General features: G+C 40.8%; 1 protein-coding gene across 13 annotated transcripts in view; it reads left to right on the top strand.

Annotated features, from left to right (window-relative positions):
• The window catches only part of LOC115336368 (activating transcription factor 7 interacting protein), a 118,852-nt gene that overhangs the window by 50,472 nt on the left and 42,404 nt on the right, over nt 1-25,976 (top strand). For 12 of the 13 annotated variants that reach the window (XM_030003196.2, XM_030003201.2, XM_030003202.2 and 9 more), the window contains 4 exons: nt 6,305-7,362; nt 19,800-19,886; nt 24,249-24,394; nt 25,566-25,703. In XM_030003196.2, coding sequence (XP_029859056.1) covers nt 6,312-7,362; nt 19,800-19,886; nt 24,249-24,394; nt 25,566-25,703 — 1,422 coding nt within the window. In that variant the 5' untranslated portion in view covers nt 6,305-6,311. Of the gene's footprint in view, nt 1-640; nt 1,248-6,304; nt 7,363-19,799; nt 19,887-24,248; nt 24,395-25,565; nt 25,704-25,976 lie in introns of those variants that run through there. The other variant, XM_041120582.1, reaches the window with a different exon arrangement.

The following is a 25,976-nucleotide window of genomic DNA, read 5'->3' as shown; positions in this document are numbered from 1 at the left end:
TGTGGACTTAATATTTTACTGAACTGGTTCTTCAAAAGGCAGCTTGCAAGGGGTGAGGGAGAACGGCCTCTACTTTCAAGGCAGAAGTCATATTGCGCTTGTGAAAAACCACCGATTTTGACGCTTCTCTTGGGACACTAGAAGACCACGGGCACCGCACGGTATTTAACGAAGGGAAAGGTTGCCAGCAGCCCTATGTGAACCCGAGGTGGATCTCAGCAGTTTTTTTGATTCAGCATTTAACATCACAGAAATTCAGTAGTCTCAAAATAGCCTAAAAATGCTCCTGCACGTTAAGCACCAAATCTTTGTTGCAGCTGCGTGCCCCCAGTGCGCTGCACGCGTGGGTTAGCGCTTTTGTGCAGCTCCGGGTCTCAAACTGTGAAAACCCTCAACTTTCTCTTAGGCCTTGGAAAACCCCGCTCGTCTGCGCCGTGGGCCGCTCGTCCCGGGTCGTGCCCTGGCCGACTGCTTGCCGGCGGCCTCGCGTACGTTTGTTGCTGGGTAGAATTTAAGGAGCTGCGCTCTGATTGGCTGCCGTGCAGCTGCTCCTTCCAGCCAATCGGACAGGGGCTCGAGTCCGTTCCCCCGCCGTGCCGAGGCGAGGGCCGCGAGCTGGCGCGTCCCGCGGGGCGGCGGCGGCGGCGGGCTCCCCCTCGGGTGCGCTGGGCAAATTACAGGGCTCTGCTGCGGGGGAGAGTGCCGCTTGTTTCTTAAACCGCGAACCCCAGTGCTGGACGTGGAACGCGGGGAAATAGGCTAAAGATGGTTTTAATTACGGTGGAACTTGTCTTGCTGTATGTGCGCTAGGTGAAATAGGGCAGGATGGGGATGTAATTTTTTTTTAAGAAAAGGGCACGTTCTGCTTTCACTGTGTTCAGCCAACACTAACGTAATCTTAGCCTAAAAGGGAGCAAAACTCAAATCAGCTGTGGTGTGCTAGAAGGAATATTGTTTGCACTTACACGTCCTCTGTTTTGTTTGTTACATACATATTACAACTATTTGTGCATGGATCTCAGTAAGCTGGTGGTGTGTATCTTGCATTGTCAGATAAGTAGACTTGTATTAGTGGTAGAAAAACAAACTATTGGCACGCTATTTTAGCACACGTTCTGTAAGAGTAGATCATAAGTAGGTTTTTTTTTCTTTTTTGAAAATAGTTTTTAAATTTCTGACAATTTATATCAACATTGCTATAGAGGATTTCAACTGAAAACTGCTTTTTATGAACCGCTACGTCAAAGGTAGGTTCTCTTCACCACTTCCATTGTCTGGGACTCTCCATCTAGAACAAAATACTCCTGGCCATTTGCTGCCTTGCTTTCTTTGATTTGACTATGATATATTTTAAGTAGAGTTGCATATTTGAGCACTGATTTTCTTGATCAAAGGCTTTACTTCCTCCATATAGTTCTCGTGCTTTGGCAAATATTTATGGTTGTGGTGCTTTTGGCTAGCACTGCGTGCACTCCAGGAACCCTGTGCCAATGCTGTTCTAGACCGGTGATATTATGCAAACCACATTGTGCACTATTGTTTAGATTCCAGCTTCCCCCTCCCCCCCCCTTGTTTCCATGACTTTCTCTTTGTCTGCTGCCTGTTACCAGGCAGGATTCAGGCAGCTGCTCGCTGATTGGCTGACGTTTCAAGCAGCTCTTGGGGCTGCTCATGTGAGCACACGATTATAGGCTAATCCACAGCAGCTAAGCTAATACCTTCCTTTGTTGCTTTAGAGCTGCGATCTCTCTATAGAGTAATAACAATTTAAAAAAGAAAGGGAAATAGAGGGAAAACTTTTTAATTGCTGAGAGAGGAATCCTTTCAGTATTTCTAGCTGCACTGGCATGTTTTGGTTTTGCCGTGTAGCACACATTTGGTTGTGAGAAAGAAATCTCCAAATATTACTGGAGGGAGGTGCCTAATGGTGTGTTTGTGTCTCTGATGCTGAAGTATATACGACTTTCAAGTTTAAAAAGGAAATTTTCATAAATGGTATCTAAACAAATATACGCAATGTTTGTGTGTGTTGGTGTTTCAGAATTGATTATTGTGTTTAAAAAATTCAAAACAAAAAAGGGAACCAAAACCTACCACCTTATTTACAGCATTTAAGCCTTACACACTTAGCTCTACATGCAGGAGTCATTTTGTGCTGCACCATACAAACACCTTTCTTTGAAATAAAAGGTGCCCCTCCATTGGCTTGGTGCCTCGGCCACTTGTTTCTTTCTTGTGACTTGGTCACACGATGAGTAAAAACTGAAAATACCTAAGCATCAGATGAGGGAAGTGCATAGCAAACGTAGCTAAACTTTGTGTTAATTGCTAAGTATAAAGGAAGACTACGAACATACATTCATTTAGAACATGACTCGTTTTAAATGTTTTATTTTTGCAAGACTGAATTCACGTAACCTGCTCTGGAGTTGCTCTCTGAAGGGCAACCTCCTTACCCCTTTGAAAGACTAGAAGGCAGTATTTATCAGATGGCTGCTGATTGGCTTGCACTGGTATGGCCAAACCTGTCTGGACTGGTTACCGATTTATTTGTTTCTTCTTTTACTCGGCGCTCACGTGAAACGTGTTACTTGGCTGCAGTGTGCTCCCTTGTGGGTATGGCTGGAGATGCTTTAAGGCTGGTCTGCAGTGATACATGATATTTAGCTGTTAACTGGCGTTTAGCGTTCATCTTTTAATCTCATCTATGCTTATAATTTTGTCACGGTAGCTTTTATTGCATATTCTTTGGTTGCAAAAGATTGTGGGATTGAGTTGAAAATATGCACGAGTTAAATAACCATCTAACAATGGAATTTTATGAGAAGCCTTTTTTTCATACAGGTTCACTGTAGAACTGTATTAGAGCTTTGTTTTTAATCTAGATTTTGGATAATATCCTAAGATACAAAGTAAACGTTATTTTGAAATATATTGGAAATTCAAGCTTATTCATTCAGTGTTTTTTTTAAGAAAAAAGTAAGGAAGCATCAATATAAAGGTATTCTGATGTTTGGGGTTTTTTTGTTTGTTTGTTTGTTTTTTTAGACTGCTGTTCTTGGCAAATGTAAAGAGGAAGTGCCCTTCATTTTACTCTGTATTTGTTGTATTTTATTTCATGTTAAAAATATGAGTGAAAGGCTGCTTAGATGCTTAAAGAAGCTAGAGCAGAAAATATTAATTTGTTTGAAGTTGTATTTTATGATTACTCAAGTGACGCACTTATGAATTTGATTTTAAGTTGTGAACATTTTATTGATCTGTTAGTATATCTTTTGGTTATAGGAAAAGTAGGATTGTGAATTTTGTAATATAAGGACTTTTAAATTCTGGGTAATACTTATAAAAGAAACTGTTGTAGTCTGGGAGGTCAAACTACTTGTCTTAGTTTTTATATAAAGGCCCTGTATCCTTGTACTACTTTAACAGAAGACTCTCACTATCTGGTTACCTGTTAGGAGCTCTTGGAATTGTTCAAAGTTAGCCAAGCCTGGAATTTTTTTTTTTTTTTTTTTTTTTTTTTTTCCAAATTGGATAATTTTTTCCAAATATCCAATACGAAATATACATCTGTAACAGTATGTATGCTGGTTGTAGGGGATTATATGCGTGGAACGTGAGTATGATGATGATAACTCTATTATGTGACAGCATGATATATGGTTTTATAGTGATGTGAAAAAAATGTGCTTTACATTCTAAGTTCTTGGGAAGAAAGAAGGGATGTGCCTTCAAAAACTGCACGCGCACTTCTGAAATACTAGAGGTTTTGATATGCTTCTCCTAACTTCAGGACTAGAATTACTGTGTTAAATGTATTCTCTTCTGGAGGAATATGAAGATACCGTATTTAGCATGTAGGCAGCTCTGGAGAGACATAAACAGCTCACCGGCAGTTCATATTTCATCTGACTGGAAATGGTTATGTGATGAGAACGTCTTCTAAAAACAAGTAAACTGATGTTTCAGATCAGTGTTTCTGTAGGTGTTACTTTGCTCCCACTAGTGGCAATGCAGTAATAGGCAATCCCGTTCAGAAAATCTAGTTCAGACTGGCAAAAATCACATCTTAATGGTTATTATTGAGAGTCTATAGCTGATACAACCTTTTGTGAAGATTTGTTCATCTGTTCCTGAGGTGTGAATCGAAGTGTTGTTTAAGCACCATCAGTTACTCAAATACAAGGATTCTAGGTTGTCATGCAGAAAAGAACTGAAATAAAGTGGAAAGGAATCTCAATGTTATGTTAATAGGAAATGCAAAATGGGGATTTTTTTTTTTTTAAATCATATTGCTTTCTTTTGCTCATATTTTTGTCAGGTCATGTTAACTAAGCGTAAAAGAAGCCTTATAATTGTAAAGTACAGTATGACACGAGTGTGAGGTTTAGAGTTTGTCTTGATAGTTGAATTCATATTGTACCTTAGAATATATATTCATATCTTACCATAGAATATTGTAGTTGGGCAATGCATAAATGTTAAATAATTTCCTTAATCAATAAACTCTTCCAAGTAAACTAGGAAGGATCCAGCAGAGGGTTAACAAAATTATAGAAGCCTAAAGCACATGAACTATGATGAGATGCTAAGTGAGCTTTACAACTTTAATGTGCTGAAGAGAAGGCTAAAGGGCGATCTTACGGCTGCCTAAATAAAACTTGTAGGCAAGGTTAGTTACAAAGAGGGTGTAGCCAGACTGTTACTTACAGGCTGTGGAATCTGTTTTGTGAATTTTACGACTTGGTTGTATAAAACCATCGCTGATCTGAGCTAGGGTTGGCGGTAGTCCTGCTTTTTTTTACCAAAAAATAATTTTTAAAAAGTATACCCCATCTGAAAAGACAAAATGCAGTTTGTTAATGAATTTCTCATCTCTGTGAATGAAAGTGGATTGGGGGGAAGATGCAAAATGAATTGTACTAAATACTTAAAAGGCATTCTTTGTCTAATAATTCTGCTTTATCAATGGTACAAACACTCGCTTATCTGGTGCTTGTGGAAAAAATAAAATAAAATTCGTATAGAGATAACTGCCTGATTTATTTTCTTTCTTTTTGTCTACTTGCTGTAATATCTTTTAAGTACTGTTACCCAAGTGAATTTTTGCATGTTTTGAGAAACTTAAGAAAAGCCATATCCTAGACAGGAGTAATTTCTGATGGTGTAGTAGCTTCAGTAGAGTTAAATTGGTTAGCATCAGCTGATTCAAGATCTTAGTTGCTGAGTTTCATTTAGGATATAACAAGTTCCTTAACTGCTTTCTGCTTCTGAACAATATTGTTACATAATATCTGATCCTTCAAAACTGGGTTCTAAACCAAGAAACTCTGGATTTTGTTTGTTTTGTTTAATGGAAGCAAATGAAATAAGATTTTGTTGTATTTCAACAAAATTATTTTAACTTCCTAGGTAATGCTTGCTGGGTTTAACTCCATCTATTGATTTGATAAAGTAGATTTTTGAACAACATTTTTCTTAACTTTTTATATATTAATGTTCTTATTTTTCTTAATATTTGCATGAGTGGATGGAATGAATAAAATTATATGGAGGGCAAACCCATCAGTTTTCCTTGAAAAAGGATGTTTTTCTAAAAGGAGCTACAAGACATGTAGTTTTTATGAGCACAAATGGTCTTAGTAAAATATTATTGCAAATTGAATGAAAGTGCTCTAAAAACCCAAGTTCAGTTAACCATTGTATAAACATGGAGACTGAATGTCTATTTTATCTCTACAGAAGAAAAAAAGTACCTTAATAACACATTCAGAAATTCTTTCAATATATTGAAGTTTTCTTAAAAGTTACTTGATATAAAAATCTTGTCATTTACCCCAGTCGTTAATTCTATTTGAAACTCGTGAAATTACATAGTTTTGGAAAGATAAATGTAAACTGGTAGACCAAGAATATTTCTTACTTTTTATAAGAAGAGAGGCTGCTGGCTCTTACACAATATCTGTTTCTAGCTAGAAAACCTCATTATGTGGCTTTGCTATAATAATACTATGAGACGACTGGTCTAAAATGTGTGGTCAGAATATTACTACATAACGTTATAGTGTGATCTCGGTGATCTTTACATACATGTGTTTGTGCAGCATACATAGAAACTTGTATTCACTTTTTCTGAGGACAAACAAAATTTAAGTATGTTGTCAGGTGTTTCTTTGTTTTTGTAGATGCAGTTAAACCGGTTTGCTTTTAAAATGTGCTAAATGCTACAGTCTTTCTTAGGAACACTGTCATATGATGATAATAAATTGTTACCTTCACAATTCTTTCTGAATTTTTTTTTAAGGGTCAAGATGGATAGCACAGATGAACCTCAGAAAAAAGTCTTTAAAGCACGAAAAACCATGAGAGTAAGTGATCGACAACAACTCGAAGCTGTCTATAAGGTTAAAGAGGAGCTGTTGAAGACAACTGAAGTTAAACTGTTAAATGGAAAGCATGAGAATGGAGATTCTGATTTAAATTCCCCTTTAGGCAATACAGACTGTATGGAGGACAAGAGGGAAGTTAATGGCCTAGTGGACTTGTGTGTTAACTCTGAAGAAGGAAGAACCACTTCTGATGAAATTAGTGAAGCGAAAAGCCCTGAAATTAGGGCAGGGAACATAGTCAATGACATAGAACCCAAACTAACGCTGCCTCCAGAGGATGTTACTCCTGCGCAAGATAAAGATACTGATACTGCTTTAGCTTGTGAGGCTGAAAATGGAGTGCTTGGTAGCAATAAAGATAACTTCCATGAAGAAAATAATACAAAAGATCATTTGGACCAAAGAGAGAGTGACATCCCATCAGAAGGTGAAAGTAAATCAATTTGTGGTATCAGTGACTCTTCTGAAGAGAAGGGAGAAGCAAATGACTTAACTATTACTTCCAATTCATCTGGTGAGGCAAAAAGGACTGAGGAAGGAACTGTTGAAGATGCTGTTGGAGAAGAAGCCATCTCTAGCAGTATGGAAGCTGACCAGGAACCAAAGGACAAACAAGGCATCCCTGCAGGTCTTTCAGAAACCACTGTTCAGAAGACAATAGATGAGCCAAGTGGAAGTATCTTGAACAATACTGACTCTATGGAAACAGATGAAATTATTCCAATTTTGGAAAAACTAGCCCCTGCTGAAGACGAACTGAGCTGTTTTTCTAAAAGTTCTCTGCTTCCAGTGGATGACACAGTCCCAGACTTAGAAGAGAAGATAGACAACTGTTTGGGTTCACCATCCAAGCAGGAAAGCAGTGAAAGTCTGCCAAAAGAGGCTTTCTTAGTACTGTCTGATGAAGAGGATGCTTGTGATGAGAAGGAGGAACGTGCTGAAATAATACTACCAAACAAGTCAAGTCTTCCAGGTAAGAATTTTATAAATGGGTAGTTTTGATTCAAGTCTGGGATTTTGTTCATTTCTTAGAATGACACACTTGTGATGTTTCTAAATCAAAAAGGCAGCCTTACCCAGCAATTCTGTGTTACGTAGTCTTACAGTTCTCAAGGATGGAATTTGAGGCCCGGAAAAAAAATGAAGCTAACACCAAGAAACTGTCATCTTCAAGATCTGGTTTGGTTTGGGTTTTTTTTTCCTCATACTTTTTGCGGACTGGGGTGGTGTGGTGGGTGGAAGAAGAGGGAAGATGAGTAATTGCCAGACATGAAATAGAAGGATTTGTGAGAAGAGAACTGTGTTCATTTTCTGTTTTTGAGGGGAAGAAAGGATCTCGACTTTCTTTAACGTGCAAATAAATAGTAAGAATAAAAACATGCTGGTAATCCAGGCATACCACAAGTCCCATTTGTTTCAAATTTCTTTTTTTCACCAAAAGACAGTGTTGGAAAGGTTTCATGAAAAACGCAAGTCATGTATGGTTTTCATGCTATATAGCTTTTATACATTTAAATCATAGTGGGTTTTATTGACCTTTTATCTGGTGACTGTGCCAACTGATTAACATTTGAAAGCATTGATTGCAGTAAGCTGGTACTTCAGTCTCTTCTTGTAGTTAGCAGAAGATTTTTTTATGTTAAACTGAATTGGATGTCCTCTATAGTCTATTATTGTCATACAGTTTTGTAAGGATTTTTTGTTTATTTTTTACATAGGGCACTTATTGTCATACTATTGCACTTCTGAAAATAAAACAGATGAATAAATTACAGATAAGTTGACACTGCTCTTCTGTCTGCAATTAAGAAAGCTGTTGTTTCAAATGATCTTGGGGTGGCTTTTTTCTTTTCTCCCCACCTTGCATAGCTTTTATGAAATGACGACAATGGTAGTGCAAATGTGTTTAAACACGCTTGACTGAGTAGGAATTCCATAGATTAAACAAGCTTCAGGTGTCTTTCAGCGTCTGGCAAGTTAGTAACCATAGTTTCTCAACTCTTGTTTCACTAATGACGAAACAGTGTCTTTCACTAATGTGTGATGGCATTCTGAGTCTTCAGTCTCTAAACAACTAGAGAGAGGGAGATAAGAGTATGTCTCTTCAGCCGTGTTTCAGACTCTTCCTTCTTTTCTGGTATTTACCTTTAAAATTTATGCCAGTTAAACAGAGAAAAGGTAGATTCCATAGTTTCTTCTGAGGATCCTATTTAGGTGTTAGGTGTTGCACTGAGATTGCAAAAGTGATACCATTCTTGTGCAATTAAAGTCTTCCAGAAACTATTTGGAGATGGGAGCTGCAGGGCGAAAGAACATTGTGTGTACTTGTGTCAAAGCTGTAGTGTGTTACAAGTCCCTTTTATAAAGTGTACATTACAAATAAATTGATGATCCTTGTTCTTGCTGCAGTTTAAGGGTTCTTTCACTTGAATTGAATGAAATTAAGATATCAGGGTTGCTTTTTTTTTTTTTTTTTTTTTTCATCTTACCCAATGAGAAAACACATTCTGGTCACAGAGTAGTTTTTGCTCTGGAGGAAAAACGCAGAAGTGAATATTAAATATTGGACTACAATTTGCAGAAGTCTAAAATGATTGTATCCAGCAGTATTTTTTCAGATTTTCAGTTTTGGTGACGGGACAAATTCTGTTGACTAGTTGTTTTATTTATTGGCTATAATAGTTTATGACTTTTACAGTTGCGTGGCTGTAACTGAGACCGTTAATGAAATGAAAACTGGCCACTGTGAAGCATGTTCTGTCCTTAACCAGCAGTCATCTGTTAATTTCTGCATTCTAAGCTTCATAAAGCTTGCCCATCAAGTTGCAGAGAAGGGAATTTAAATTTTTCTGAATAGTACCTTCTGTGAAATACTTCAAGCAAATCTTTTGGGGACCTATTTTGTACTAAATTTAACATGGTATTAATACAAAAATCTTGCAGTCTTTTTGCCAATTTCATTTTTTCAGTAACAAAGCTAATAGCAGAGAGGTTGCAGGGGCAGGAAACAATTGTATAAGAAGACAAGAGTTATCTTAGAAGATAAAGGTTAACTTTTGGAAAGAGTCTGTGAGAATTAAATCTTTGGAGATGGTGTGGAGATCATTTGAAGATGCTATATTGGTGGCACAGGTGCAAGCTGCTTAATGAAAAAGTACAGTTCAAAAAGCCCAGATGAAAACCAGCATGGCTAAACAATGATGTAAAAAATGGTACTGGAAGACTTTCTTCAAATGGGCAGATTAATAGAATCTTTTTCTGAAGCAGAATTAGTAAATACAAAGGCTACGTTGGCACTCAGGATTTTTGTGACGGAAGATCTTTGGGTAAGTAAACAAGCACATGTCGTGGTTTCAGCCCAGCTGGCAACAAAGCACCACGAAGCTGCTCGCTCACAACTGCCCCCTCCCCGGCCCTGGTGGATAAGGAGGAGAAAATAAAAAGAAAAGGTCCTGGGTCAAGACAAGGACAGGGAGGGATCACTCACCAGTTATGGTCACGGCAAAAGATGGACTCAACTTGGGGAAAAAACAAAATTGATTTAATTTACTACAAATCAAATCAAAACAAGGATAATGAGAAGTAAAACCAAATCTTAAAAACACATTCCCCCTACCCCTCCCTCCTTCCCAGCTCAATTCTACTCCCGGTTTTCTCTACCTCCTGCCCCACAGTGGTGCAGGGGGACGGGGAATGGGGGCTGGGGTCGGTTCCTCACACGTTGTCTCTGCTGCTCCTTCCTCCTCAGGGGGAGGAGGACTCCTTACTTGTCCCCTGCTCCCGCTCCCACGGGAGACACTCCTCCATGAACTTCTTCAGCGTGGGTCCTTTCTGTGGACTGATCTTCAGGCACAGCCTGCTCCAGCGCAGGCTTTCCCATGGAGTCCTGGCCATCTTGGGGGGCATCCCCCTGCTCCGGCGTGGGCTCCTCTCTCCCCGGGCTGCAGGTGGGCATCTGCTCCCCCGCTCCCCGCCATGGCTGGGGGGGACAGCCTGCCGTCTCACCACGGGGCTGGGGGGAAGAGCCTGCCGCCTCACCGTGGGCTGCGGGGGCATCCCCTCCTCCGGCGCTCCTCCTCCCCTCCTTCTTCACTGACCTCGGTATCTGCACAGGGGTTTCTCTCACACTCCAACCTCCTCCCCCACTGCAGGTTTCCCCTCTTAAATCTGTTCTCCCAGAGGCGCTACCACCATCGCTGATGGCCTCGGCCAGAGGCAGGTCCAACTTGGAGCTGGGGAAGCTTCGAGCAGCTTCTCCCAGGAGTCACCCCTCCCCCGCTACCAAGACGCTGCCACACAAACCCAAAACAGCACATGACAAGGAAGACGTGACTGATTTATTTGCATTCTTTTGGGTGTCCAAACACAAATGATTTCTTACCAAGAACTTCTGGAAACTGAACTGTCTTTGGATAAGATGGAAAGTCCTCATGGAGGAAATAATCATTTGAAGAATGGAATGCAAGTCTACAGTGATCTGTTCCAGAGACCATGCTGTGTGACAGAATTAATAATTTACTTAAAATGAAGGGTGACTGGAGAGGTGACAGTTTGCTGAAGATATTGTGAAGAGCTGTAGAAGAATCTTACAATGCTGAATCACTGGGATATAAAAATGGCAGATGAAACTCATTGTGGTTAACTACAAAGTGGTACAGATGAGTATGAAAATGTTCATAACTTGATAGGAAGATAGAACTGACTCACCATTCAAGAATGATTTTCCAGGATTATAGTAGGAAGCATAGTGAAAACATTGATATAGTAGCAGTTGAAGAAAGCAGATAAAGAATGCTGGGAATAAATTAAGAAATTGAGGAAAACTTCACTATGGGACACCAAGCTCTTAAATGTTTTTTATAATCCTGTTTCCTTCTCCCTCCCTGTATCAAAGAAGATGTCACAGAACTGGAAAAGGTATGTGAAAGAGCAACAGGGAAGATGATGGAATTGCAGAGTAATTTTAATTAAACCCTCTGATGGTATTTATTCCTACCTCTTACTCAGAGCAGGTCCAATTATATCAGATGGCTCAGGGACCTTGGCATTTTACTTTTGTGCATCTCCAAGGGTGGATATACCACAACTTCTTCTTGGGTATCCTAATATTTAAACAGCCTCAACAGGGAAAAACTTTCTGCTTGATTGGAATCTTTTGCGTTCTAACGTGTCCATTGCCTCCTGTCCTGTTGCTGTGCACCTTAAAGAGTAGTGGCTCCATCTTTTCTCTCACTTCCCATTATGTAATGGAAGGCAGTGATACAATCTCCAATTAGCCTTCACTTGTTAAGGCTGAACAAAGCCAGTTGTGTCATCTCCTGCTCATATACAGCATGTACTTCATCCCCTTTGCCTTTCTGGTGACTTTCCGCTGGACTTGCTGTGGTTTCGTCAGTGCCTTTCTAGTACTGGGGATCCAAAAGCTGGACGTAATGATCCAGGTAGGGGTTTCTCAAGTGCTGAACAAAGGAGGATCACTTCTCTTACCGGACTGGACGCATTTCTTGTTAATATGGCCTGAAATGCTATTGAACTTGCTTCACACTGCTGCTAACGTTCAAATTATTTTCCACCAGGTATCTAGGCCCTGTTCTACAAAGTTACGTTCTAGCCAGTCAACCCCCAGCCTGTCCTGCATAGGGTTATTCTATGATGTGGGACTTTGTATTTGCACTTGCTGCATTTTGTGTTAGCCCATTTTTCCAGCCTGCCAGCGTGCCTCTGAATAGCAGCTATGGCCCACAATATTTACCACTCCCCCCAGTTTGTATCTGTGAACTTGCCAAGTGTGATCTCCTGCCCACAGATCCAGGTCATTAGTAAATACGATAAACTGCACCAGCCCAGTGTGGATCCCTGAGGACTGCCTCTAGTGCTAAGCTGGACTATATACCACTGATGCCAATTCTTTGAGCCCATCATAAAAAGCTGCCAGGTCTGCCAGGCATGATTTGCCCTTACTAAATCCAAGCTGACTACTCCCAGTCACCTCCCTCTTCTTTGTGTGCCTGGCAATGGCTTCCTGTGAGGATTTTTTCCATAACCTTCCCTAGATGTCAAGTTAGGCCAACCAGCCAGTAGTTTCCCTGAATCATCCTCCTTGGCTGTCTGGAAGATGGCTGCGACATTTCCCTTTTTCCAGTCATCAGGAACTTCCCTTGGTTGCCATGAAGATGGTTGAGGGGCCTCACAATGCCAGCAGCCTACCTCCCTCAGCACTCTTGGGTACATCTCATCTGTTCCTGTGGACTTCTCTATATCCACCTGGCTTAAGTGTTCCGTAGCTCTGTCTCCTTGACCGTGGATAGGACTTCACTTCTGCAGACTCTGCCAGCATCTCTCGATCTGCTCTCAGGAACTTAGGAGGGAGAGTTGTTAGTGAAAAACAGAGACAGAAAAGTTGAGTACCTCAGCATTTTCCATGTCCCCAGTCATTAGGTTGCCAGCCCCAATGAGCAGTGGCCCCACAATTTTCCTTAGCCTTCCTTTTGCTGCCATTGTAGTTACAGAAGCCCTTCTTGCCCTTCACATCCCTCACTGGCTTCAATTCCAGTTGAGCTTTGGCTTTTCTTACTCCATTCCTGCACAACTGGACAATGTCCCTGTATTCGTCTTACTTCTTCCTCCTGTGTAATTCTTTTTTACACTGGAGTTCTGTCAGGAGTTCCCTGTTCACCCATGCTGGTTTTCTTCCATGCTGGCTCTGCATCCTGCACATTTATATGAACTGTTCTCATGCTTTGAGGAAGCTGTCCTTGAAGAACAACCAGCTCTCCTGGGTCCTTTTGCTTTCCATGGCAGCTCCCTTTGTGATATGACTAAGTAGGTCCTGAATAAGGTGAAATCTGCTGACCTGAGGGCAAGGACTGTAATAGTATTCATCCTGCTAACTTCTTGCAGGATTTTTAATTCCACGGTCTCATGGTTGCTGCAGGTGAACCTACTCTTGACCTTCATGTCCCAGACCAATTCTTCCTTGTTTGTGAACAACAAACCCAACAGAGTCTCTCCCCCAGCTGACTCATCAATTGCCTATGTCAAGAAATTATCTTCAGCACACTCCAGAAACCACCTGGATTGTGCCCAATCATATAGCCCTTCCAGTTAAAGTACACCCATGAGTCAGTCCTAAGGCCTGTGGTTGTGTGAGATGGCTCTACTGACTTTCCTTGATCAAGTAGTCTGTAGTGAGTGCCTAGCACAACACTGCCCGTGTTGCTTTGCCGCGTTCTCCTTGGCCACAAGTGCTCAATCACCCGTCCCATGGCAAAGCTCTGGGCACTCCTCTGCATAAAGAACAACCACTCATTACCCTTTCCAGACTGTCTTTCCTGAACAGACTATGTTCATCTGTTGCAACACTAGTCATTTCAGCTATCCCACCATGTCTCTCTTAATCCAAATGAAATCGTACATTTGCAGTTGTGCAGGGACTAGTAATTCCTCTTGTTTCTTGTGCTGCATTTGTTTACAGATACTTGAGATGATGATGAACCCTGAGTCATGATGCTTTCACAAAGTACAAGCAAGCACCTTCCCTGTCATGCTGTCCCCCAGATGTTTTCCTCGCTGCCTCCCATACTTCAGCTTCGGGTTATGAGAACCATTCCCTACCATGCCTAGTTTCAGTTCTTCCTCATTAGGTTAGCAAGCCTGCTTGCAGAACTCTTGTTCAACTTTGTCAGATGAATTCAGTCCCTGCTCAGTAATTTCTTGATCATCAGAGATTACCGCAGCGAAAGGTGTGAAGACCTTGTCTGCCACACCTGTCATTCAGCCAGCTGATCTTCTGGATGCATGCACTCTTACTAGAGCTTTTTTTGGTCCTAGTTCATTGGGAGGATTGGTGATAACACTGCCTTGGGCCCTTGTGACCTTCACCCTTCTCTTCACCCTGTTCAGTAACTGCAGGTTTGCAGGTAGAGAGGGAGTCTTTATTCTGTTGCTCGAAGTGACAGGCTTCTTACCTCCTCCATTTTGAGAATCTCCATTTGTTACTATTTTGAATATAGCCTCTAGCTGTCCCTGTTCCCTTGCACTGTGGGCCTTGGGTTTTTATCTCTGCAAGGTTGTAGTTTATTTCCTCTTTGTCCATTCTACACAGTCAGCTCGTCTCCTACAGCTTCTTCACTTTCTGACTCATATCAGACCAGAGAGAGAAGTTTTAGGCAAGAATGGACTGTATTTTAGAGCAGGATCTTCCAGCCTGAAGAAAGAGATGGAGGAAAGATGTGACGAAGATCTGTAAATGGTAAGTGGCATGGAGAATGGATATTTGCTGTCTTTTCCTGTAGAAGAACCTCATGTATCAAATGGAGGAAAGGAAGAAAGTGAGAGGGAGGATCAAGGCATGGAAGAAGAGATGGTTCTCCATGTGAAGAACCATGGAGCTTCTTGCTAGCAACACTGTGACTGCTAGAAGTTTACCTACATTCGTCTTCTGTGGAAGAGGGATTTTTTTGAGGGCTGTCAAGCACAGAAACCCTAAGGCTCTGGAGGTCTTCTACCAGCAATTTTTCAGAAAGCTGAGGAAGTTTTCTGGGACTGTGTAACTATGTTCTTTTTCTCCTCCTTACATTCTTTGCTACTTGATCATCTAGTGTTGACATGGAAGTGTTGTAGACAGTATCCTGGATTAGGTGAACTGTTGGTTTTACCTAGTGCAGCTGTTGCTATGTTCTTTCTCTTACCTAATCTGGACAGTCTCAAGTTTGACCAGGTGAGTATGTCTACCAAAGCAAATCTGAAGTCTGTCTTTCTCAGAATTGCTAGCACTTTGAGTGCATTCTAGACACCTTGATTCTAGGCTTCTCTACAGCAATGGCATTTCATGCCCTCCAGGGATAGTTTGAAAGAGAACTTACTTGTTACTGATCTTTGTTAATCGAGACTGAAGTCAAGCAGCACACCCAAGTACAACTTTTTAAGAATAAAGAGTGCAGTTAACATTTAAAAGGATACAGCTTGTCTTCTAGAAAGTAATGTTTGAGGAGAACTTCAGAGCATGGAATGGCAGATAAACAACTAAACATGAACTTTTGTTCCTGTGTTGTGATAGAACTAGCTGTCAAAATTCTTGAATTCACAAACAGGAAAATAAGTTACACTTAAATGGCACTGATGAACCACTTTTCTGCAATAATATTTCTATTTCTGGGTTTTAGTTCAAAAAGGGATAATGGAAGGCTTTCAGAGAGTTGCTGAAAAAAATATTTCAGCATTTAGGAAACAAACTTTTTACTGGAAGGCTTAAAAGAACCTAAGTTTTGTTCATCCAATAGAAGATTAAGAAGGTCAATACTATCTGCAAACAGGAGCTGAATATATGGTGGAAAGAGGTTTCTTTAATGTAGCAGACAAAGGCACAACTGCTGCATTTTTGATCCACTGGATTTTGCAAATGAGAAATCAGGCACACTTCTGTCCAACAGGCTTTGGAGGACCTATTAATGGATGTTGGATTTGTCAGTGGTAATCTTTTAAGTTCTTTATGGATTTTTTTTTTCCCAACTAAAAATGTGGTAATAAATAACTAAAGAAGAGAATATTGTGCTTTGTGTTTGAATCACTTGATAATTTTTTATTTTATAATAGGCAGGAGAGTTGTGACCAAATAATAGAGTAGTTCGGGTTGGGAGGGACCTCAAGAGGTCTCTCGTCCAGTCTCCTGCTCAAAGTAGGGTCAGCTGTGAGATTAGACAAGGTAGCTCAGAACTTTATCCAGTTAGATCTTGAAAACTTCCACTGATGGAGACTGGATGACCTCTCTGGGTAACCTGTTCCAATGACTCGGGTCACAAGTAGTGTTTCCCAGGGCTCAGTAGTGGGGCCAGTTCTGTTTAATATCTTTATTAATGATCTGGATGAGGGGATCGAGTGCACCCTCAGTAAGTTTGCAGACGACACCAAGTTGGGAGGGAGGGTTGATCTGCTCGAGGGCAGGAAGGCTCTACAGAGGGATCTGGACAGGCTGGATCAATGGGCCGAGGCCAATCGTATGAAGTTCACCAAGGCCAAGTGCCAGATCCTGCACTTGGGTCACAACCACCCCATGCAGCACTACAGGCTTGGGGAAGAGTGGCTGGAAAGCTGCCCGGCAGAAAAAGACCTGGGGGTGCTGGTCGACAGCTGGCTGAATATGAGCCAGCAGTGCGCCCAGGTGGCCAAGGTGGCCAACAGCATCCTGGCGTGTATCAGAAATACTGTGGCTGGCAGGAGCAGGGAGGTGATTGTTCCCCTGTATTCGGTGCTGGCGAGGCCGCACCTCGAGTCCTGTGTTCAGTTTTGGGCCCCCCAATACAGGAAAGACATTGAGTTGCTGGAACATGTCCGGAGAAGGGCAACAAAGCTGGTGAGGGGCCTGGAGCATAAGTCTTATGAGGACTGGCTGAGGGAGCTGGGGCGGTTTAGTCTGGAGAAAAGGAGGCTGAGGGGAGACCTTTTTGCTCTCTACAACTACATGAAAGGAGGTTGTAGTGAGGTGGGTGCTGGTCTCTTCTGTCAGGTGGCTGGAGATAGGACGAGAGGAAATGGCCTCAAGTTGCAGCAGGGGAGGCTTAGACCGGATATTAGGAAAAATTTCTTTACTGAAAGGGTTGTCAGGCATTGGAACAGGCTGCCCAGGGTAGTGGTGGACTCACGATCCCTGGAGGTGTTCAAAAAGCACGTAGACAAGGCACCTCAGGACATGGTTTAGTGGGCATGGTTGACAGTTGGACTCAATGATCTTAAAGGTCTTTTCCAACCTAAATGATTCTATGACTCTCTTCATGTTGGAAATGTTTTTCTCTCTATCAGTTGGAATCTCTTGTTTCTGCTTACACGTGTTGTCTCTTATTCTTTGCTATGTACCTTTACAATGAGTCTAGCTCCATCTTCTCAAAAGCCACCTTACAGGTATCGAAAAGCTGTTTTTTAAGTCCTCATTAAGATTTGTCTTCTCCATACGGAACAAGCCCAGCTCCCTCAGCCTCTCTTACAGGTCATGTTCCCCAGCCCTTTAGCAGTCCCTTGCTCCTTATCAAAAGATGGCATAATGAGTGCCAAGTAAAGGGTACTAACCACTTTTTATGATACAGTGGCTCTGTTCCTGTAAATGCAGCTCAGGATGCTGTGGACCTCCTTTGCTGCCAGGGCACGCTGTTGGCTCATGCTTCGCTTGCTGTCTATGTGAGTCCTGAAAGCAGAGCTGCTCCCCAGTCATGCGGGCCCTAGCCTGTGTCATTGCAAGGGTTCTGCCTTCCCAGGTGTGGAACTTTTGTATTTGTCCTTGTTGAATATCATAAAGCATTTGTCATCCCATTTCTCCAGCTTGTCTGGGTCATGATGAGTCCATTGAAAATACATGAATCTGTGATTTTTTCCTAAAGAAAAATAGTCAAATCCTGTATTTCTGCTTCATCATAACTTCTAGGTAGAGCTTGATCAAGGATTCACTACTTAGAAAGGCTATGCTTTTGTACTTTCTTGTGATTGCTGTCTGTGCACATCAGTTCTAGCTAATCTGTAAGGAGAGTGTTGTGGTTACAGGATTATGGAACAGTAAGAGTGTGATAGCGCAGTCCAGAATAACTTGCAAATACAGTTCAGATACTCTTATGCTTACTTATTATTTTTATTATATTTATAGGTATATTTTGGTAGACCTGACATCCAGATATGCATCCAGTCAGTCATTAAGCAGATCTAAATGCTTGCAGCTGTAGAAATTATTTAAAGGTATTATCAACTCTTTAGTGATGGGCGACCACCTTTGTGTTCAGATCCACAGCAAATAGTGTGACTTAAGACAACTGTGTGATAAATATATTGATAACTTAGTGATATCAAATTACTATTTTTTTTAAAGGATTGCATTCATTGCTTCTGCCTGTCTAGCATCAGGATAATGAGATTGCAGCTTATCAGTGAAAAATAACTGCTAGGCAGTTGTAAAATTATCTCTGTATTATGGTTTGAACCTTCTTAACTAGAGAGGTTTAGTTGGGCACCGTGTTTAAACCACTTTTAGTTAAACGAGCTAAACTTGTTCAGAGCGATGGAAGTCTGTAAGGAAGGGACTTACTTGTCCTTGAAATTACTTTGTTCTCTACATAGAACTCAGAAAGCTCAGCTTTGAAACTTGTAACATATTTTAAAGACATTCTAGGTCTGTGTATCTTTCCATGGAATATTTGTATCTTTCAGTTGAATATTAAAATCTGTAAATTGTGGGAAAAGTACTCTTGAACTTAATGACTCTCCTTTAGATTCTTAAGTAAATGAGTCCTGTTTTACGGATGACAATTAAATATATGAAGCCTGTCTATAAGTCTTAAAAGCAGGTGGCATAGACACTTTGCCATTTTATTATCTTAAAAATAAATCAGATTGGGTTTGAAGAATTTATGTGGTATGAATATTATTTCTTGTATAAATTAACAAAATGAAAAATCTCATAATTTCAGGTTTTGGTTTTCTGACTCCTTCCTTTTTCTGATTTATTAGGTGACTTATTTTAAATCATTCAAATGTTTTTCATAACAGAAGTTAAATTTATTGTTAAGAGAACACCAGGCATATCTTTGCAGCAGGAACTTTGTCTAAAAAAGCTAGTAAACTCTGCTGTAATAACAAAATGAAAATAGGAAATTGGAGGAGTGTACAGATCAAGATGTGCATAACAGTGCTGACTTGTTCTGTTATATTCTGGATCAATTTTAAAGTAATCTTAAAAGTAATAGTTTTATGTTGTATGTAGGGAGCACAGGAGGTAGCAAATACAGCCTGTACAAAACACATAATGGACGTTCATGGTACATGTAATAAAAGTTTTCAGGAAGTGTTAACATTTTTCATTTTAACCTCTGTGCATTTGGGGGTGTTGTTTCAGATTTTTTCTTTTTTTAAGAATTTCCTGAACTGTTACGTGTTTAAATAACTAGTCTTAAATTGTGATACTTTATATCAGGAAGAAACTTTAAATGAAAATTCATATTTGTTAAGAAAAGAAGAATCTAGGCCTTTTCTACCATTAAGATTATGGGTGAATTTGCCAATTGTAAATAGATATAGAAATATATTAGTATTTTGTTACTGAAATTTTTATACTTTTTTTTCCTAGGTGAAAAATAAACTAAAATAATTTATTGAGAACTTCAACTACATTAAAAATTTCAGAGGTAACTTTGAGGCATTCAGTTGATTTTAAAGCTAAGCAAATCCAGAAGCCAATCTTCCTGTGTTGTACGGTAGTTCAAATTTTTGTTCTGAAGGTATCCTCTGATTTTTTTCATCTCTGCCTTCTTTCTGTGTCACACTTATTTCTCTTGCCTTCCCCAGCATGGTTTTTCATAAGCATTCAATAGGACTCTTACGAGACTTTTGTAGGTCAGCATAAGTAACACTTGGGGTTTTTTGTTCTGTTTGTAGAAGAGGTGGAGGAGGAGAGAAGAAAGGAGAGTGAAGAGGGTAGAGAAGAAGAGGCCCACAAAGAAGAGGAGAAGCACGCAGAGAGAAGTACGTGATATTAAAACTATTATGCTCTACTGGTTGTACATGTTAGAAGCACAGAACTGTTGAAGTTGGAAATGACCTTCGGAGATTATCTTGTCCAAACCACCTGCTCAAAACCAGGTCAGCTAGAGCAGTTTTCTCGGAACCATGTCCAGACAGGTTTTGAATATCTCCGCAACCTTCCAGTGTTCCACTTCCAGTGTTTGACCACCCTCACAGTAAAAAAAGTTTTGATATGTTTGAATGGAATTTCCTGTATTTCAATTAGCATCCATTTCTCTCGTCCTTTCACTGGTACTCACTAAGAGTCTTGCTCTGTCTTTTTTCACTCTCTACCCATCAGGTAGTTTACACACATTAAAAAATCTCCCCTAACCGCCTTCTCCAGTTGAAGAATGCCAGCTGTCATTTCCTCATATGACAGATGCTCCAGTCCATAAAACATCTTGGTGGCCCTACAATGAAGTCTCTCCAGTATGCTCATGTCTTTCTTGTATTTAGAAGCCCACAACTGGACACAAGACTCAAGGTTCAGTCTCACAGTGCTAATTAGAGGGGAATAATTGCCTCCCTTGACCTGCTGGCAATACTTTTCCTCAGGCAGCCAAGGATGTTGTTGGCCGCCTTTGCCAACAGGGCACATTGCTGGCTCACATTAAACTTCATGTGCGTGAAGACCACCAGGGCTTTTTCTGCAAAGCTGTTTTGCAGCCAGTCAGTTCCCAGCCTGTACTAGTACATGGGTTTATTCCTACCCAAGTGTAGGACTTTGCATTTCCTTGTGTTGAACTTCATGACGTTCCTGTTTGCCTATTTCTCCAGCTTGTCAAGGTGACTCTGAATGGAAGCATAACCCGTCTATTGTAGCAACCAGTTTTGTATCATCTGCAAATTGCTGACGATGCCCTCAATCCCGTTACCTAGGTCATTAATGAAGATGTTAGCATTGGTACCAGTATCATCCGCTGGTGTATGTTACCAGTGACGAGCTCCAAATGGACTTTGTGCTGCTAATCACAGCTCTTGGAGAACAACACTTGACCCAGTCCATTTATCTAGGCCATACATCATCAGTTTGTCTCTGAGAGTGGTTTGGGTGTCAAAAGCATTACTAAAGACAAGATAAACAGCTTCCACTGCTCTCCCCTCATCCACTAAGCCAGTCATCTCATCATAGAAGGCTATCAGGCTGATGAAGCATGATTTCCCCTTGATAAATCCATTCTGACTATTCCCCATCACCTTCTAAATATGTTTAGAGATGATTTCTAGAAGTACTTGCTCCATCACATTCCCAGGGATTGAGGTGAGGCTGACCATGCTGTAATTCCCTGGGTCCTTCTTGCCCTTCCTGAGGATTAGAAGAAAGCGAATGTCACTCCTGTCCCCAGGAACCTTCTGCTATTGCCACAACCTTTCAGAGGTTGAGTGTGGCCTTGCAGTCGCCTCAGCCAGCTCCCTTGGCACTCGTGCGTGCATCCTCCTGGCTTGGATGGACTTGAGTACGTCTAGTTTGCTTAAATATTAACTCAGCGCTCCTCCACTGAGAGCAAGTCTGCCTTTACTCCAGACTGTCCCACTGGTCTCAGGGAGCTGGCATTGCTGAAGGCAAGTCTTCTCATTAAAGTCTGAGGCAAAGGCAGCATTGAGTGCCTGGGTTGTTTGTGTCCTTTGTCACTTGCTCTGTTGCCTCATTCAGCAGAGGGACATACTTTTCCTAGTTTTCCTTTTGCTGCTGGTATACTGGTATACTTGTACCTTTCATGCCCGTCCCCAGATTCAGCTTAGAGTGAGCTCTGGCTTCCCTAAGCCCATTCCCACCCACATACTGCCTTTATCTTTCTCATAGGTCACCTGTCCCTAGCAGATGGGGGCCTCCATACCCTGCAGACGGAGAGTCACTTGCTACTAATATGTGGTGCTACTGCACGGCTCAGGCTTAGCCGGTTCAGACATTTCACGGGGCAGAGCTGCCCGCCCCATATCTGCTATGAGGGCACTGAACCAAATCTGTCATTGTCCTGTACATCTGCAGGCAGAGTGGGAGCTGCTGTCCTGGTGCTTCCAGCCTTTGTCATCATGGGAGTCTCCATTTCCCATCTGCATAAGCTCAGGTGTAACTGTACCTCCTTTGGTACAACTGGGGGTTGCGGTTCTTGAGGCTGCAGGATCTTGGCATATATCCAGCCAATCTGTTTCTCATAATTTCTGATGTTGTGCCATCCCTGACCTCCTCCCATAGCTCCTTTAACCTAGTAACACAGGTCTCCCACTAGTTTGCACTTTCTGTAGCCAAGAAGCTCATCTCCCTCTGCCACAGCCTTAGCCGGAATGGGAGGCCCTAGATAATCCCTGCAGCCCAAGGCTTGCAAAGCCATATCTTCCCCCAAAATAGCTCACTCTGGGTAGAGGCTCTGACACTACTGGGAAAGTTGTTCCAGTGGCTGCTGCAGACCACACCATGTGGCACATCACCACCATTACTGAGTGCAGAGACCATCCCCCTTCTGTGCAACCCACTGTGCAAAGTCCTGTGTTTGTTCGCTGCTTTCTGGGAGCTGTACTCTAGGCCCAGCAGTAATGTAGACCTCTCCCTAGTACCTGCTGAACCGGTGTTTGAGCCTCCCTAAGGAATCAGCTGGAACAGAAGCACAAAGCACCCTTTGATCAAGAATAGCTGATGCAGTTCATTAGAAGCTGCTAGTTTCCTAGAAGTCACAGCCTCCTTTAAATAGATCCTTTTCATTAGTAGCAAGCACCCTGAAGCTCTTCAAAGAGAATCTAACTGCAGTAAAGTTAGATGTAGCACCTACTTCAGAACAGAGTACCTGAACGTTAAACATGTTGTGTTAAATATGTAAGTAGCTCTTGCATGTTTACAAACTACTCTACTCTTCAGTGGTTAAGCTTTTTCTAAAGAGACTGACTAGGAGGAGGAGAGAGTCATATTGAAGATCATAATAACCTTGTCTTCACTAGTCTAGGAGTAGTGTTCTAACTATACACGGGGTTTTTTTAGTTTTATTTCTACAAGTTTTTCTGATGGATGGAAGAAAGTTGGAGATGTAGCTCTGATTGGTTGGTTGGTTGTCTTTTGGGTTTTTTTTTTTTCTTCATGTTCCGCTGTTTACAGGCATTCTGGAAAAAAAAATGATGAACTCATACCTTAAACATTTATTTATATGCAAATATTCAGCATTCTTCAAATTTTTATGAAGATCCCTGTGGCCCTATAAAACTTACCTAAATCTGAGGACCTACGCTTTCACAAACTTTTAAAAATAACCTAGGCTGTCATGCAGATTTTAAAATACTACCTTTTAATAATTTTTAGTACATTAGTGCAACTCTCAAAAAAAAATCACAAACCATCAGAAAGTCAGATCAGACTGAAAGCATCAGAAATCTAACCATCAAAGAATCAGACTATAAGAAATTTGTGAAGTTAGAAATACGACTCAGAGTGTATGTAGTACAAGTAAAAGAATAAAATGGCAGTGGAAAGTAACTTTGTTATGCTGTTTCAGTCTCCAGTGAATCTTCATTGATCTAATTCCTGTACATCCTCAGGTTTGGGGTGGAGGGGTTGGGGGCTATGGCCTATGGTGTTTTGATGGTGGTCAGGTACACACAGTATGCTCTGTAGCTTCCCTTCCTGATAATTTACCTAGGCTTGTTTTTTTTTATATGTGGATCTCTAGAGGATACAGTGCCAGGAGCTGGATGAGTGAATGAGGTCTCTCTGGTTCTTTTGTGTTTCATCGCTGTGATGAAAATGATTTTTACAATATAGTTCTGTTTTGAGCCTGTTCTTTTGTTAGATTTTTACTTCCTTCTTACCCAAGAAGTAAGAAAAAGGTTTGAATCTTTTTTCAGTCAGGGATTGGAGGTACAGATTAAAACTTCATGGCAGGTAGAAAAAAAGTTCATTGCTGACACAGGCAGAATAGGTGTGGTTTTATTTGGCTGGAATCCTGAGAAAAGGATTCCTTTTTCAGAAGAGAGTTTTGTTATGCTTCTCAGAAGGCATACTTCATTATAGGAAGGTGCTGATGGGAGCAGGAAGAACTTGGAGGCAAGTTCTGGAGAAGGGAATTGTGGTATTAGAGCCATTTTGCATTTGGAGCCATGGTTTGGTGTCTTACAAAGCAGAACTCACTAACAGGGCAGCAGTGTACAGAGACAAAAGGGACTGTTGTTCTGCTTTGATGTCATCAAACATCCTGTTTTTCCAAAGGCTTTCTTACTGGTTTAGGATGAAAAAGTTTAAACTGGCGACAAATGAAACTTCATAATAATCACAGCATTCTGCAGATACCTGTTTTTCAAAGGTTCCTCGCAAGCAGTTGTATCTAATTATTCCAGGTGAAGCGTCAAGAAGAAAGCGTTCCAAATCTGAGGACATGGACAGTGTTCATTCTAAACGTCGTCGGTACATGGGAGAAGATTATGAAGCAGAACTTCAAGTAAAAATTACAGCCAGAAAGGATGTTGACCAAAAATTGCAAAAGGTAGGATGGAAGTGTGGAGCAAAGATGGCAAACACGCACCTGTCACTTGTCTTACCATCTTCGAATTAGCTATCCTTTCCCACATACTCCCTGCCCCCCAAACACTCTCTTTTTTGTGGTTGAAAATGGGACGTAATTCAAATAACAAAGGTGATTTAATTCATATAAAGTTCCATATAGCCCTGCTTTTAAGAAGAGACCAAATACCACTTAAACTGTGCTGCCAGAATTAAATTTGAAATGTGCTAAATATTTAAACTCTTAGGTCTTATGTGACTATAGATGGAGAATCTTAGCAAAGGAGGTATAAAGGTTTATATGTGGTGCACTTCATTGTGTGCCTAGCTTTAAAGAAAGCCTGCCTCCAAACAAGAGTGCAATCAACATAGTGTTTTGCAGATTGTTATAGAGTTGTTAATTGCCTGATTGCACCATTGGCATGTAAAGAAACCCCTGGTCTTGAAGAAAAAAAGATTGTGCCCTTCTTCATTAGTTAGTTAGCTAGTACATGTTGTAACTTCGTTGATGTAGGATGCAGAAAACTGAACGACATTTGTTGCTTGTTTATTTTTTGTTTCCTAAGGCAAATTTTTGCACTGCAATAGGTATAGGAGGGAGAAAAAATTTGTAATAAATAATAGGGTATCAAGTAAACTTTGTGGAAATGAGTCTCTTTCCATTTTTAGCTTCTGCAAGAAAAGCAACGTGGGGCATTTCTGCTAGGGGGAAAACGCATCTCAGAAATAAAGTTTTGTTGAATGGCTTTAGTTACTGTTCTTTGAATGCCAGTATTCCTCTCAAGAACAGAAAAGTAAAAGGAAAAATTAATTTGTGTAAACACAGCACTTTATGAAAATATCTTCTGCAGTTAAGGTTCTTTTTATATGTGATAAGCTTTTATACACATCATACTGCAATGAAATTAATTTCTTGAATTAATGGCAAAGAGGGACCATTTGTATTTGCCAAAATAGATGTAGAAACTTTTCTTAGCTGTGCAACCACATGCTTACTGGTGATTATAGATTTATTTGATTGACAAGGCACAACTGTTGTCATTGTTCTGTTTGTAGCAGGATACTTGTTAAGAATTGCGTATATTTTTATAGATGGTCTCCCAAATTCTGGGATTGCATTGTTATTTTTCTTTTTTTTAATAATAATTTTGCAGATTATCCAGAGACTGTTAGAAGAAAAACTTACTGCTTTACAGTGTGCTGTATTTGACAAGACTCTGGCGGACTTGAAAACCCGAATAGAGAAAGTAGAATGTAACAAGAGGCATAAAACTGTGCTTACTGAACTACAGGTGAGTGTTTGTATGTTGAACTGCATACTAGAGTCAAATTTAAAAATAAGTTCCTCAACATTTAGTAGTAAGTCTCTTGTAGTTGTCAGTAGGGGAGCTGTTTTGACTCCACAAAGGGAAAGGGCGGGGGGAGCAGCAAATACTAATGTTGCTTTTGAGTTGTAAAATTCTATTTCCCTACTCAGAAAGAAGCAAGCAACCAATTAATCATCAAAAAACCCCAAAGTAAATCCTCCTTCTGGCAAACTGATTCATTAGTTGTTAGTAAACCAC

This window comes from Aquila chrysaetos, chromosome 26 (genome assembly GCF_900496995.4).
Source record: "Aquila chrysaetos chrysaetos chromosome 26, bAquChr1.4, whole genome shotgun sequence".
NCBI lineage: Eukaryota > Metazoa > Chordata > Aves > Accipitriformes > Accipitridae > Aquila > Aquila chrysaetos.
The sequence above is the reverse complement of the archived record's forward strand: the minus strand, read 5'-3'. Positions and strand labels throughout refer to the sequence as shown.